This window comes from Poecilia latipinna, unplaced genomic scaffold, assembly GCF_001443285.1.
Source record: "Poecilia latipinna isolate Pla-1442-1.1 unplaced genomic scaffold, P_latipinna-1.0 Scaffold1956, whole genome shotgun sequence".
Taxonomy (NCBI): Eukaryota; Metazoa; Chordata; class Actinopteri; order Cyprinodontiformes; family Poeciliidae; genus Poecilia; species Poecilia latipinna.
The window spans coordinates 66,437-82,825 of NW_015114572.1; the positions used below are offsets into that span (position 1 = coordinate 66,437).

Genomic DNA, 16,389 nt, shown 5'->3' on the forward strand with positions numbered 1-16,389 from the left:
ATATATATATATATATAAAAAACACCACAATATGTAAAATATGAGTGCCTATGCCACATGCCATGTATGTAGGTCTGGGTACTTTATCAGTTAAAATGGATAAATCGTCAGAATAAAATGTGCACACACAAATAAAATCCCAACACACCCTGTGGACAGTGTGAGCTGAGAGAAGCAGCTTTTCTCCATCAGCCAGCAGCGCTCGCCTTCCAGCTGGTCAAATGTCACCATGGTGACAAGAGTCAGTAGGTGGAGCGTCACTATTAAGAATCTTTAAACTTTTAACAATCTTGATGATTTATAAGGTTTGCATAAATGTAAAATGGAAAAATTGTACCTAAAGATGCTGCAGCTGAACTCTGGAAATTCATGAGTTATTTAGGACAGTCTGAGATGACGCTGAATATTTCTTCTATAAGTCTGTTGAACATTAAAAATATCTTAACACACTGCATAAAATACAAATGAAAAATATGCAAATATATTAAATCAACAGACATTTGCTTATCGTCAAAAATAGGGTTGTATGCTAAGACTATACTACACACCAGATTGTGTAACATATTTGCTTTTCTTGCTGCTTTGCACAGGAAGTATCTTCTGTCTTCTTTATTCTAAGATCTCTTGGAGATTAGTGGTGCATCCACTGCTAACAAAGTGGGTCTGACTGCTGCCTTAAATCACATTTCATTTAAGCTGTTTTGCGGAGAAACATGATCAATATATTTCAAAAGCTAACTTTTTAAATGAGTAAAATCCATGCATTGTACATGTAAAATGCAGTTTTACTGAAAATCTTTAGTGTTTTACTCCAGTCAGGAAATGGAGGGTTTCTGATCACTCAGCTGGATGTGGTCAGAACCTGCTTGAAATATATTTACTCAGTAATTCAATATTGTTTTCTTCAGAAACTTTCTGTGGCTACATTGTTGACTCTGTTCCACCCACCTGGCTCCCATGGAACAGATGCACTAGGGGAACATAAGTAATATTGAAGAAGTAAAAATATTAGGTGAGATCAGATCGACTCAAACTACATGACCTGGACCATGCAAGGATTCCTCTCTTTACAGCTCAATAAAAAAAAACATAAGTATTTATTTTATAGTGGGTACTCAGTGTGCTGCAAAATCCACTGTTCAAAGAAAGCATTACAAAGAACTGATAAGCACTTCTTTTAAAGGGGCAGTATTGTTTATTTTCCAGGCACAGAGCCATTTTTAACTATGTTGTCTTCAGTTATTAGAATTTTTTTTTTAAATCATATAATTTAAAAGAAATTTACCTTCCTGTTTTAACGCTTTCAAATTGGGCCTCTGTCTCCTTAAAAACTCCTGCTCTTTCTGAAACTCCATATTCAGGAAGTCATCACACCTTTAACAAAGTTTTTACCAGCATTTTACTGAGAAGTAACTCCTATAATGAGCTCAGCAGATGAGCAGTTCCACCAGGTGTTTTCTAATTACTGCTGGCTAGTCTGAAGGAGCTGAGTGGAGGAGTTGCGGAGGAGGGCTGCTCTGTGAGGTGGAAGTTTGGAAACTGCAGCTCTGAGGAGGAGCTGTGGCTCAAAGGCGGGGCCAGATCCACCCAGGTGTTTTGCATATCTGAATGGTTGCCATGAAGATAAAAGGATTTCTCAAACACGCATGAAAGAATCAAGGCAACACTCCAGACATGTTTTTGATTAGGATAACGTTATAACATGATATAAGACTCAAAAAATCAATTTTACATGATACTGCCCCTTTAAGATGTTGTGGCACTAGTCACATTTTTTCTCCAGTAAAACAGAAAAAACAAGGGAAAGAAAATAGGAGCAGATGAAGCAAAGGATGTAGGAGGTGAACCCCAGACAGCAGCACTGTGGACTGAGACAGCAGACCTGCACAAGGCTCCTTTTTTTCCTCATCTTCAATGATTGTAATATGCTGTCATATTAAATGAAGCTGCTACTACAAAAAGCTTGGATAATAAGCATGACAGATTCATTCTCCCCAGTGTAGCTGCAGAGAGAGAACAGCTTTCTGTTACTTTCTCCATAAGATCCTCAGGTGAGCTTCTGAACAGGTAGAATCAGTTCTCATGAGAAAGCACAATAATCAGTCAATTAGAAACCAACCACGCTCTAACATGACATCAAAAAGTTGGAAATGAAGCTATTATGTAAAAGGTCGTGATCATAACAGCACACAGAGCCCAGGTGATGGTAGTTTTATTAGCAATGATGTAACCAGGAGTTGGTTCTAAACAGTCTTCAAGTCATGAAAGTCAACATGAATGAGGGCTGAGATGCAGCCAAATGCTCTGTTATATCAAAATATGGAATATGAAACAGTTTATATCATTTTAGTGACTCAGTAAAATTTGACAGGTAAAATACATTCTCCTTTCATAAACACACAATGATTCAGATGAGAAAGCGTGTTTATGAGCCAACCATCTTTAATTCCATAGAAAAAGTTTGTGGTAAGCCCAATGTACAGCAGTTCATCACAGGAGCTATTATTGTCCATATTTTCCCCCAAATGAAAGGTTCAACATTTCAGATGAACCCAACAAGGTTGGAATATGATGTTATGTACCTGAAAATGTTTTACGGACCAGAATAAAACCATCCTGCCCCAGAACCCTACAGGACCCCTCTAGAGGCAGCCTGTCCAAATGGGGGCAGCAGCTAGGCCTCCGTCTGCTCCGTCATCTCCCTGCAAGAAGCTGCTGCCACCTGAGGAGTCTGCTTGTTTCTGTCCCGCTCCGTCACTGAACCCTCTGTCCGCTCACACTCCTTCTGTTGGTCTTCCTCGGCTTTCTGTTTCTCTGCTTTGGTCTTGAACCTCAGCCCATGACCTGGAAATCAGACAGCAGGGATCCTTAAATAGATGGAGTTGTGTGTCTTACAGTGACATTGAGCCATTTTATAGCACTATCAAGTAATTATAACCTTCAGTTATGAAATACTGTAGGTTATATATACTGTATGAAATACTGTATATATCAAACAGAACTTAGAAGAAAATTGACTTTGGAATTTAACGCGTAGAACTTAAAACATTTAAGTTTGATTTTCTGAAAAACAAACTTAACCCTCTGATGCATGACATATTGACTATACAGTCTTCCATGGGTGGGTCTTTTTGGACCTGTGTTTAAATCAATGTGTTTTTATGCTATTTTTGTCATTTTGATTCAAAATAATGTTTAGTATGATACTTTCTGCTGTGTTTTATTTCACACAATAATCATTTCATGTTTGAAATATTTTCATTTTTCACTTTTTTAAGCATTTTTAGAAGAAATTGTTTAACATTTGTGACAATTAGTAGAACATTTTTAAAACAAAATGACAACAGCAATTTTACAACAGCAATGTTGGAACAATGTCAGTGTCCATTATGTGTGTGTGGGTGTGTGTGGGCAGCGGGAGGGAGATGGGGGAATAGAAAGAGCATGTTTCTTTAAACTAGCTTGCTAACCAAGCTAGCTAACCAAGCTAGCTAACATTACTGTCTGTATTCTATTGTGCTGTGTATCATGCATGTGAGTGTGTGTATGCATGTGCATTTATTTATCCATAAATCCATCCATTCATTCATCTTCTTCCATTTATCCGGCGCTGGGTCGCAGATGTAGCAGCCTAAGTAAGGAGGCCCAGACTTCCCTCTCCTCAGTCACTTGTTCCAGCTCTTCTGGGGATTTCCCAAGGCATTCTCAGGCCAGCTGAGAAACATAGTTCCAGCGTGTCCTGGGTCTTTCCCGGGGCCTCCTCCTAGTGGGACATGCCCAGAACACCTCACCAGGGAGGCGACCAGGAGGCATCCTAACCAGTTTCCCTAGTCACCTCAGCTGGCTCATCTCGATGTAAAGGAGCAGCGGCTCTACTCTGAGTCCCTCCCGGATGACTGAGCTTCTCTCTCTAAGGGAGAGCCCAGACACTCTAAAAAACTGAAACTAATTTCGGCCGCTTGTATCCGTGACCTCGTTCTTTCGGACATGACCCAAAGCTCATGATCATAGATGAGGGTAGAAACTTAAACAGGTAAATCAAGAGCTTCGCTTTTTGAATCAGCTCTCTCTTCACTACGACAGACTGGTACAGCGCCTGCTTCACTGCAGACGCTGCATCAATCAGCCTGTCGATCTCCTGCTTCACTTGGGGCAGGACATCCTCCCCGACCCGGAGAAGGCATGCTATTCTTTTTCAGCTCATTTATTTATGCATTTATTTACATAGCTATGGATTTTTATTTTATTTATCGAGATGATAAAAGAAAGAACATTGAACACATTGATCAACAGGTTTTGCATGTCATTCAACACACTCTCTCTCGATTTTCTTATCTAGGGTGTCAGACACACACACACACACACACACAAATAATACACATGCACGTAAGGGCAGTAATGTTACCTAGCTTGGTTAGATAACTAGTATCAGCTAACTTCAAAGAAGGCTAATAGGTTGATTTGTGACAATAATGCTGTCACAATACCCATGATTGATTTAATACATAAATTATGTATTATTTATACATAATTATAAATTATGTATACATTTTACATAATTTATAATTATGTAAAATGAACATTTTACATAATTATGGACCCACTTATGGAACAATGGGGTAGTAATATAAAACATGCTATTTCTTAAAATGTGTAATAGGTAAATTAAAAATTTTAATTGCATGATATCAATAACATGTTTGTTGAGGAATACCGGGAATATGAAGTGATGAAAACTTTTCATTACAAAGATATTGCAAAAAGATGACCTCACCGGGTCCAAAAGGACCCACTTACGCATCAGAGGATTAAGGAAATATGATGAAAACTGATTTCTAAAGTCAAGTATAGAAAAACATATTCAAGAAAAAATCAACAGAATAACCTTGTATTTCTAACATTTTTCTATAGGTATCAATATAAGTGAATGTGCAGTTAAAACAGAGAACATATGAACAAGTGGCCGAACAATGAAACGGTTAAACACAGATGATTCACAGGTCACTGAATGCATTACAGCTTCAATATTTATTATGTTTAGTTGTTTAGTCATTTTCTTTACAAACAAATATGATGGAATTATGGTGATTTAAAAATAGTCCAACATGGGAATGATTGGAAGGATGAATTGTGTGAGAAAATTCGATGAAATCAAGTTGTTCTTGACTTTATAAACCCAGTGATATATTAGCAACAGAACATTCAGTTATCATTATACTCACTTGGACAATCTGCCACCTCTTTGAAAGCCTTCTTCTTACAGCAGGCTCGACACAGACTGAACACACATTTATTTCCCTGTAGAGCAAAACATGACAGGAATGACTAAGCTTCCTGAAATCTTTGTAAATGGAAGGAGAGAATAAAAAAACCACAAAACTTTATAAAAAATGACATCCTTTATGCAAACAGTCATTTTATGTGACTTTGGAGAAACAGGAAACCTTAGAAAAGACGATTTATGTTTATGAAAGCGGACGTGTGGATCAGATATAAAAAACCAACACTAAGGCTGTCAAACTCATTTCCTTTTTGGCCCATATCAAGATCACTAATGTCCTCAAAAGACTGATTGTGATTGTGGTGGAATTTACCGAAAAAGTTATAAAAATTATCAAATATTACTAAATATCAGTTTCTTACTTTTTAAAATTAAATCACATTGAACATATTTTCACATTAATGTAATTTAGCAGCATGCAGATAAAAACTCTTTGGATTTAATTGATAAAGTAAAATTTAGGTGTACAACTATTAACTTAAAGATTCTGTTAACGTCCAGCGGGCCGCAGCCAGGCCTTCAGTTTGACTCATCCGCTTACCTTTGGGTTGCCACATTGTTCACATTTGAGGTATTTGGCTACAAGCAGGGAGAAGGAAAACCATTTCAGATTTCTTGTTCTGTTGGTTGTGGTTTAAAGACAAATCTTTAACTTAGTTAGACTCACGTTTCAGCTCAGGACAGAAGTTTTTGTTGGGGTTGCGGGATCTTTTCTTCAGTTTGTTTTTGGACAGGCCTTCAGCTGCTCTGTCTGAGTCCTCCAGAGCTCTTTTCTGACACATGGTGCTCTTCACCTCAACCTCCTGGCAGCTGCCGTTGGTCACTGCCGGCTTGGGCCTGGTGGATGTTGGTCGTTTAAAGCAGAACAGTGGAAAAGAAATGTGCCTATGATAAATCCTTTTGTTGCTTGGTTACTTTACTAAGTGTACATCTGCAGTCATTCAGGCCATTAACATGCTGGCAGCAGTAGAAACAGAGGAAGTGACTCACGGTGGTCTGACGTACGGTTGGCAGATCCAGTGAGGCAGTGGCAGACCCCCGTCTTTCTCATCCCCACCAGAAATCTCCTCCTACATTGAGACGACGAGAACCAAAGAACTAAGAACCAGAATCATTTCAAATAAAGAAATGGGTCTGTCACAATTCAGTTTTCCAATTACTGCAGTAAATAATAATATTGTTTTGAGAACATTTTTAGACAATATACTGATAACAGCAAAAGTTTGTCTTCTCAAAGACCAATAAAGTGTAGTTTTGTAAAGAATCCTTTACTCTGGAACTATAAGATATTTTAAATTTGCAAAATAAAGCAGGACCACAAAGGAAAATCAATAAAATAAAATTAAAAACCACACATAACCCAAACCATAAATAACATGGATTATCAAGTCTCTGCACAAAATTGCCCTTCAAAAATATTAATCATTGGAATGAATATTGAGTTCATTTCAATTTTATCATGCAATTAATTGATTATTGCAACAAGCTTACAAACAAATTTTCATCAGTTACGTTATAATTATGCAGAAAATAACACAAGCTGTAACCAACCTGTGACGGAGGAGCCATCACGAGACTTAATTATGAGTCCATGTCAGCACGCCCGCACACATATACACACAAACATATACAATCACTAACTTACTTTTTGTTGCAGCTTAAACTGACACGTTTCATTGTGGGTGCACAAGCGGTGTTCCTGCTTCAGTTAACATATCCATCCTAGCCATTTGTTATTTTGCCAGTTATTTTGTATTCTCCAAACATTTTCCCAGTTCTGTTTTTAAGCAGGATTGTTTCCAGACTGTGGCGCGCCAGGAGAGAGTCATGTGATGACGTAGTGATGTCATCGGGATGTACTGAGTGTTTTCTATTAAACTGAGTATTATAGTTTTGATCACAAGTTTGTCTATTTATATATATATTTTTTTCTTTTTTCTTGGTATTTATCATTACTTTGTTTACTTTAAGAGTTTACTTGAGTTAGAAGTAATTGTTTAGTTGTTTTTGCTTGCTTATTTTGTGCTGTGGGCAGAGCCTGTGGCTTTAAAAGCAGGGCTCTGTACCACTTTGAGTCAGTCTGTGGTTAGACTCCTGAGAAGTCACACTGAAGATGATGGACTCTTGCATTTAGGGTACTGCTGTTTGTCTGTTTTTAACCTGCCTTGGACGTCCTTTGTACATGTTCTGCACCTCTCTGATTTGTTCACCTGAAGAAAAGATTAATAAATTTCATTAAAGTGATCTCCAACCTTGGCCAGTCTTTTATGTTTGACCAAGTCATAATAGAACCCCGTCACACAACCATCTGCATTTAACAATTAATGGGAAACAAAAAATGAAAAGTGTGTATGATGACATACACGCCATCTGCTCTGTTTTGCAGAATCAGCATCAGATGGTCCTCACAGGTCACATTATCATTTGCTGATGATGCCGTTTGCTCTGACATAACTCTAAATCTCCTGATGTGAATGTTAGCCAGGACGGGAAGAATCAGGGCAGAAGCATCAACATTGTGGTTTTTAGTATTTGAACACATTTAACTTCTTCATGTTTTATGTTGCTACAACCACAAACCTCCACATGCTTCTTGGTGTTTTAGGTAATAAAGCAGCACAAAACAGAGCTCACTGAGAAGTGGAACTCCAAATATTACAATTGCAACTGTAAGTCTGCATTTTGATGCTAGGCTAAATTGATTTGCTAAGAAATATTGGTGCCAATTTTCTACCACCAGATTAGGGTGGCTTTTGGGAAGGTCAAGGGTTAACTTTCTTGGCCTCCTCCCCTAAGATGCTGTACCTGGCAGCGCTGCTTCAGCTGTGCACTAACATGGGCCAACCCTTCCAGGGTCTTCACCTTGGCCAGCTCCTCCCTGAGGTCCTGGTGGATCTGCAGCCTAAACAAACAAACAAACAAACAAACAAACACACACACACACACACACACACACACACACACACACACACACACACACACACACACACACATGCGTGACTACAGTTTCAACAGCTCAACCTAATCAGTAGGACTTTATGTTTCCACTATGAAGGGTAAAGAGTTTAAAGAACTCATCCGTCCAGTAAGAATGAATGAAGCCCTACGTGTGATGCCACAGCTTGAAGAGGTGAGCCCGTATGTAGGACAGCGAGCATGGAGGGTACTGCTTCACCACCTCCAGATATTCCTCTGCCATTTCCCACACTGGGGGGCTGCGGCCCTCAAACAGGGCCGGGTTATGGAGGTTCCCTTCTGCGGATAACACAAAGGCAGATCTAAGGAATGCAATAATTCAGACACAGAGCACTTTATAGCTGAACCTCACAGGACAGAGAGTTAAAGGAGAACTAACCTGCACTCATGACCCCCTGCACTCCTGTCTCCTGAATGCAGCGTTCCACATCACTCAGATGATGGATATTCCCATTTGCAAACACTGGAATATTTACTGCTTTTCTGCAAAAAAAAGAATCCAAGCCAGAAATATGTCTTTTTATTACATTTTGTAGAGACACCAGAGAAAAAGTACAGCAGCTCACCTGACTGCCTGAATGTGCTCCCAACTAGCGATCCCCGTCATGGCTCCCTTCTGATCTTTGGTTCTGCCATGTACTGTCAGCAACTGGGACATTTACCAAACATCTCAGACTTCACTACAGTTATAAAGCATTTTTTCTAAATCAAAGCTCAACAAGTGGTGGATACAGATCCTACCTGACATCCAGCTTTCTCCAGCATCTGAGCATAGCGCACCGTTTTCTCAATCTCCTTGAAGACTCTGATCTTACAGGTGACCGGCACCGAAAGCTTTTCATTGGCTAAGCTGACTGTCGATGTAAGGAGAAAGGAAGACCTTATAACTGCTGCTATTTAAATAAAGAGGATTTAAACACTGGTTTAATCATACAATTAAAGATGCATGTTAACATGAGAAGCATAGAAAATGTTATTCGTTAAAAAGCTACACATAAAATATGACAAAATGAGTAAAAACTCACCCATCCTCTCCAACAGCTCCCATTCATCTTGCAGAAAAACTCCATAGTGTCCTTAAAATAATTAACATTAGTTTTGGTCCTCTATATTAGCTCTACTCTAGACAGTCATCCTACGTTCAGATTAGAGAACATGTACCTCTCTTAGCTATCATCTGTGGACAACCCAGATTGAGATCAATGGCGTCGCAGTAGTCCTGGGCCAGGACAGCAGCCTGGAGGAACACCTCCGGGTCGTTGGCACAAAACTGGGAAAAAAATAACAGGACATAAATTTCTCTCCAACACTACATGAGACACACTGTGTTTCAAAGTAATGTGCAGCTATGACGCTCATTCTGAACAAACACTGGAGATTCTCACACACAAATCTGTTCACATTTATCATTCAAGGTTTATTTGCAGTGTTGACAATTCATAGCTTTTATATGAACATGATAAAGTGATTGGTCTTTGTACATGTTGATATTATATAATATTTTGTATTAAAATCTTTATTGTGCACCTTTTGATGACTGGATATTATTGGTCAGAATTACTTCCTGTCTAAGAGAGTTTCTAACCGCTGCAGTGTGTTTTTCTCCAGGTGTGTGAGACGATTACAGCATGATGGAGTTTGTTGTCTTAGTTTATGGGAGAAACCCGTTATTCTCTCACACACTTCCAGCTATAGACAGGAAATTTTGGGGAGAATTTTTTTTATAATTTCTCATGAAAAAAAGTTAATAACTGTTACCTGGCAGCTGCGATGACCACTTTAATCAGTTTATAATGAGCTAACTGATATAGATGTGTGCTTATAAGTTGATTTCTCACTATAGTCTGATTATTTTGGTGAAAGTGGAGTAGTGAAAATATATTATCAAGAAAAATAGTTATTTCAACATTTTAAATCCTGAACTTTTAATTGAAATGCATAAAATAATTTTAACCTCAGTTGTACTTTATTCAGTTAAAACCTAAAAAGTGATCTAGTAGAAGAGCTCAGACACAAAGCCTTTATCATCAACTACATAATTAAAACAAAAATATTGCAAGAGAAACATCAGCAGGGAGCAGTTTGGTTCTGTCTCTTCCACATGATTTTCAGACTTTAAATGGCTTAGTTAGTAAATTAATGTATGTGAAATAAAATAGGAACTATACAAGATGTCCTGAAAGTCTTTGCTGAACAAAAAGTTTGATCGTTTAAACAAACAAATCTAATATGTCATGCCTCTGATCACTGCACTCCTTCCTCTGATCCAGCAAAATAAAAATAAAAAAAACTACTTAATAAATGTAAAAAGTATAAGCCGTTTAAGAAAGGCAACATCAATAACATCATTTGGGTTAGAAATATTGTATATTTATTTATATATGTGCTCAATATTTCCTGTTTTTATCATTTCAATATAACATTTATTTCCTGTAGTGATAAAGGTGAAAACAAGGAAGTTTTCCTGTTTGATCAAAGCGTCAAAGTGAAAGTAAGATTTTAATTAATATGCGATACTAAATAACGGAAAACTATATTTATGTAATATTTACAAAAGCGTTGAATAATAAGTCCAATTTATTTATTCATAGGCCTGAAAAAATAACTAACATGGTTTCCACATTTCTAAAGAATCCATCACCAAACCAACAGTCAAATCAAACATGCTGGAGCAGCTTTCAGGTTTTAAGAACCAAAAATCTTCAATAAGCTTCCTGTTGACTGTAGCAGTGCTCCCATCCTGAGCTCTTTAAAAATAAGGTTATTTATTTTTTATTTGCAGTTTCCTATACTCTTAGCCTATTGCTGTTGTTTTTTTACTTTATTTTTAAGCCTTCTCAATTTTAATCTGGTTGATGTGTTTTTCTTAATGTATGTTAATTCTATCTTCTATGTATAAGAACTTTGAGTTGCCTTTGAAAGGTGCAATATAGATAAAGTTGCCTCGCCCCCCCCTCACCTGCCCAGCTTTAGTTTCTAGTCATCATCTCGTACCCTGTGTGAACTCTCACCTGGGTAATCAGAGGTCTGTCCTCCTCACAGACTTCGTTGTAAAGGTTTTCCTTCCTGTAGTTGGCATCCCGGACAAATACCTGAGCGTGCAGCATCGGAGTGTAGCAGAGCTGAGCACCATGTCTCCTGCTCAGCAAGCGCCAGGCCAGCTCGCTCTGGTCCACCATGGGCGCCACCACGAAGCGTGCCTCCCTCAGGGTCTTCCTCCAGAACTCAAAGCCCTGAAGCTTGGCCATCACAGCTGCGGTCAACAGACAGCAAAGAGCAGTGTTATATTAAGAAACATTCTGCAAGGCTTTTCTCTTAGTTATTACGACAGCCATCTAACAAATGTCTATAAGAAAGCTAGAATCAGAAAGAGTTCCCTGCAACTACAGATGCAATTATCAGTTAATCAGAAATCTGAATTTCCCAATATTCCCTAATTTTGGCTCTGAACAGCGATCAAAAGGGCAGACAGTGAACATATATAAATAAAGAATTCCCACAGATTTGGTGTATATACTAGGACAACAACCAACAGAATGCACATCGATACACTTTGTTGAGTTAGTAAAGCTCAGATAAAGAATAGGGAATGGGTAAATGAGGATTGGCCCTGAAAAAACTGATTGATGTACCTCAACCTACAACATATGCAGAACAAAATACCAACATATACCAAGAATAAATATTCAAATTTAAAGACCTCAGCAGCAAAAGGTAGTCTGTAAGAATTGGACTACACACAGACTGACGAGTTTAGAAATTAATTTGTAAATGATTACAAAAGTCAACATGAAAACCTCTCAGTTATGTTATCATCCCTCTGGTGTGTTATTACTGTGCTTTATATTTACCCATTAAAAAGTGTTTCCTGCACGTATCTGACATGAATATCTAAACCTTTATATGAGTACAACAGACAGCATGTATAAAAAATAGTGGCAAATTAAATAGTCAATATTTAATAATGTTCAGCGCTTACTGAAGCCATTTAAATGACTAAACGTTGTTCGTATCACAGAAGTTTTGCAATTCAGCACCATAGGACCTCATAAATATAGCAAATGTTTAATTACTTGACAGCAGCGAGTTTGATTAATTTTGTTTTTTTTCAAACTATTTTTTTCTGTTTTCTTTTCACCTTCTAGCCTTTAGTATTCCTAAAACTTGTTAGCTGTGGTGTCGCTAGCAGAGCCGAGCTAACTGGCACTCTGTTATCCCGGGTCAAACAGAAAGCTGTCGTGGCCGTGTCCCAGCCTCCTGGCCCGCTGTGTGGCCAGCGAGCAGCGGGACCTCGGTGTGTCTGGAACCTCAGGCTGATGTTTCACCTACTTCACTGCGATGCTTGGAGACAGCTCCTCACGCGGCGCCTTCAGCCATGTGCAACAGCCAAATAACACCGGCAGGGAACGATTCTTCTTCTCCGCCTCAGCTACTTCTGGTTGCAAATCAGATATTCAAACAGACCCATGGTACGACGCCCCCGTTTGGTTATAGCACGTCACAGAAGGTGTTAAAAATACTTGACTTGTATAATGTAATGTATTCTGCCCCAATACAGAATACATTTAAATGTATTCTGTATTGGGGCAGAATACATTTTAATGTGTCTTTTTTATGCATTAAGTATTAATATCAATGAAAGAAAATCACAAAAAATCACAGGCTATTTCTAAATAAAAATGTAATTTCGAACTCATTTAAAATATACTGAAATATTAATGTAATAAAGGTGAAAGGACAAGAATGTAAGACAAATAAAAATCATCTAAAATGGAAATTTAGAGCCAGCTCGATAACATTAGAAACCAAGTTACACTTGCTTTTATGCTCAGTTTATGTTTGTGTTTTATTTCCATGTTATCCCTTACCACCTTCACCATCCAGGAGTAATCTCGGTTTGAAATATCTCATGCTGTAACTGACAGATGACTGCATTGATGGCTAAAACTGTTAGCTGAAAATGATTCCCGTCATAAACAGTGCTGCACAGATATATTAATAAGTTTTGTTACAATTGATTTACCATTTAGGAAGGCAGTCTGCAGGTGAACTTTGCTGTTTGACATTCAAAATAAAACCATCAGGGTCTTCCCAGTCCTTATTCATCAGAAGAAAAGTAAACCATCACCATGGATACTGACAGATCCATTATTCACCCAGATGCTGTGTGATTTTCCCTCATGGTGCTCAGATTACAAATAAAATAAAACAAACTGATTAGAGTTTACAGTTAAAATCCTACAAATTATATTTTTAAAAGGACATCTTTTGGGTTCCCTTCTGCTGAATATTACAATTTCTGTACTGCTTACTACAATTTCAACTAATAATTTTAATAGTAAGAAGTAATAGCATCCAACCTTGTTTGTGACTGAGAGTTTCTGGTTCAGGAATCCCAGGATTTTCTATCTGCTTTTTGTAGATGATGTGTTTCTGATGAGTCAGAATCAAACCACCAAGATATTCTTATTGTGTCACAGTGACCCTGCTAGGATAAGCATGTTGGATAATGGATGGATGGATGGACAGACAACCAGAGATCTAGAACAGCAAAAAATATTTTTATTGAAACACTCACAAACGGTACAGACAATAAAAAACACACAAGGAACAGTAATGTGTAACATTGTCCATAAAAAATTTAATAGCAAATTAGAATTACTTTGTTAAAATATATTGATTAAATATGTCTTTTTACTCCACAAACAGTAAGTCATGTTGCAGAACACACTTTGTTCCATAGAAAGCTACTGCATCACCTCTGCTGGACATCTGGAGTTGTGAAGCTAAGGGAGCTCAGTACTTTAGAGAAGCAGTATAATGTTGTCAACACAAGTAAGCTCACAATAACAGCGATCCACAATGACATACAAGTCTGTAGGGACGATATAACCTGTGGAGTGTGAGCGTGAAACAGACTGGAGCGTCTGTTTCACAGAGAAATGCTTCTCTCTCTTTTGAATATCACAGTACAGATTTGGGCATAAAATATTTACCTCCAACCTCAAACTCAGAGACAAACGTTGAAGCAGCACTTTCCAACCAGCTGTCACATTCTGCAGCCATGTTCAGTATCATATCTAACTAGTACCTGGCCTGTTTTTGTGTAACGTCACAAACTGAGGGAGGAGATATTTTCTGCCTTGTGATTCAAAAGTGAAGAGAATAAAGAAACTACAATCTGTTAGAAGTTTGTCACAAACAAGATTTTAAGCCATTTGACAGGAATGAGTTTCTGGTTATACAGATTCAAAAAGCATTTCCAACACTTCAGAATGCAGAACAGCAGAAAGCAGCACTTTATTTTTTAAAGGATAAGGCTGGCAGGATTCTGCACCTTTCTTATCACAAATTTATTGAAAAAATAAAAACTAAAAAAATATATAAAATATGTTATTAGTTTTTACGTTGTATTGTTTGTTTTTACGTGAGGCACTCAGTTTTATTTCTGTTATAAATCTATTTTTATCACTTTCTTTTTAATAACAACATGAAATTGTATTTTCCCATTTACAGATTTTTTAAAAATGTTTTAGTTTTGGTTACTCTTGTGTTTTTCATGTAATCAAAAAGACTGAAATGGTAAAAATGGTAAATGGCCTGTGCTTGCAGTCATTCAGTCACCCACACACACTCACACACTGATGCCAGTGAGCCACGTTGTAGCCACTCAGTCAGAGATAACCTCAGCAAAATCAAAATGCACTTAAGATGATCTCATTTCTAGTGAAAGTGAAGTTATCCAAACCAACCTGGTTCTAGTTGGCTCCCTTGTTAACTCATTCAGACTCCAGTAAAACACAACAAGAGTAAACAAGGAACACTGGAGAACCTTCCCAGTAGAAGCCAGCCAACCAGAATCACACAGGGGGACCCAGAACAGACCTCACAGCCTCTGTTAAGGTCAGAGGTCAGGGTTCAACAATAATACAGACGAGACAAAATGGCCTCCATGGCAGAGTTCCAAGGAAAACACTGGTGAGTGATGATCTCCAAAATGTCTGTGGACTGATGAGACAAGGTGGAACATTTCAGTGGATGTTTTTCCTGATACATCTGAGCTCAGAAAAACAACATACTGACAGCCAGACATGGCGATGGGACAGTCTGACCTGGTTTGCTTATTCAAGATCTGAACAACTTGTTATAATTAGTAAAATAAGGAAAACAATAAGAATTTCTGGCAATCACATTGTGACATCAAGAATATGATGTCACACAGAAGCACCCCAGCTAGCAAAAAAAGAAGAAGAAGAAAAAAGAAACGAAAAAACAGTTTTGGGATGAGCAATTTTTGTGTATGGATGGCAGTGACTGCTGCCAAGAACTAGATAACCAGTTAAGTTCTCACATGGTCAGGCTGGTCTGGATAGGTTTTATACCGCAATAAATAAAACCTTAATTTTAGAACTCCAGTTTGTTTTTACTTAGGTCATCTTTGATACTAAAAAAATGGTTGCTAACGAAAAAGATTAGAGTTTAACTAAAAGAGAAAAATAGCAAAATCTGTAAGGAGGTAAATACTTTTTCATGGCACTGAATAGAATTGTTATTTTAGTTTTTACTAAATGTTGAGCATTAGGTTGTTTTGACATGCATCCAAAAAAGACAAATGACTATTCCTCCTGAAGTTCAGAATTGGGGATCTCTGTAACACGCTGTTCAAACTGTGGAGCAGAGCAAGACATTATATTTAGCGTAGGTCTTTCTTTTTAAATATTACGTTTGTTCTTCTATGATCTGACTCTAAACTTAGGTTGGATAATTTGTTAGCCTTTCATTCTATTCCTCCTTTTATTGAAAATGAATTCCCTTCCACTTCATCAAAGACTAATTATTGAAAAAAAGTTAAGCACCATGTAAAGGACCACAAACAAATAGTCTAATTAGAAAGTCATCTGGTGCAGAGCAGCACAGAGGATGTACTTGATTTAAAATGTAAGGAGCTGGCAGTTCTGGAGGCTCACCAGAGGACAGAGGCAGCCTGACTGAAATGATAGTGCGGCAGGAAGCTGCCAGTATGTCTGGCAGTCAGATAGACAGACAAACAGACAGGATGCCATGTAGTCGGACTAAACATCATCACCAGGAGCATGTTGGGGGTCTCATGCGGGGATTGAAAGAGGTCAGGT

At 37.9% G+C, this 16,389-nt stretch overlaps 1 protein-coding gene across 2 annotated transcripts; it reads right to left on the bottom strand.

The window, feature by feature from the left end:
• Nucleotides 1-2,196: 2,196 nt before the first annotated feature.
• Nucleotides 2,197-12,695, bottom strand: dus1l (dihydrouridine synthase 1-like (S. cerevisiae)). Of its 2 annotated transcripts, none has more exons than XM_015015822.1 (14): nt 12,587-12,695; nt 11,269-11,510; nt 9,419-9,527; nt 9,283-9,333; nt 8,999-9,111; nt 8,824-8,906; nt 8,637-8,740; nt 8,389-8,536; nt 8,087-8,183; nt 6,272-6,351; nt 5,949-6,118; nt 5,823-5,860; nt 5,223-5,298; nt 2,197-2,844 (listed from the first exon to the last, which is right to left on the bottom strand). In XM_015015822.1, the coding sequence occupies exons 2-14, from the start codon at nt 11,503-11,505 to the stop codon at nt 2,675-2,677; spliced, it is 1,476 nt and encodes a 491-aa protein (XP_014871308.1). In that variant the 5' UTR covers nt 11,506-11,510; nt 12,587-12,695; the 3' UTR covers nt 2,197-2,674. The 2 variants fall into 2 exon arrangements, with proteins under 2 accessions (XP_014871308.1, XP_014871309.1); XM_015015823.1 differs by lacking the exon at nt 12,587-12,695 and adding an exon at nt 12,396-12,552.
• Between the last annotated feature and the right edge of the window lie 3,694 nt (nt 12,696-16,389).

What these genes read in the sequence shown, in the direction of transcription:
- dus1l (XM_015015822.1), bottom strand. Translation starts at nt 11,505, where the DNA reads ATGGCCAAGCTTCAGGGCTTTGAGTTCTGGAGGAAGACCCTGAGGGAG. An exon ending in GAGCACATTCAGGCAGTCAG is followed by an intron (nt 8,741 to 8,823) that starts GTGAGCTGCTGT and finishes TTTTTTTTGCAG; the next exon opens with AAAAGCAGTAAATATTCCAG. An exon ending in GCAGGGGGTCATGAGTGCAG is followed by an intron (nt 8,537 to 8,636) that starts GTTAGTTCTCCT and finishes TGTTATCCGCAG; the next exon opens with AAGGGAACCTCCATAACCCG.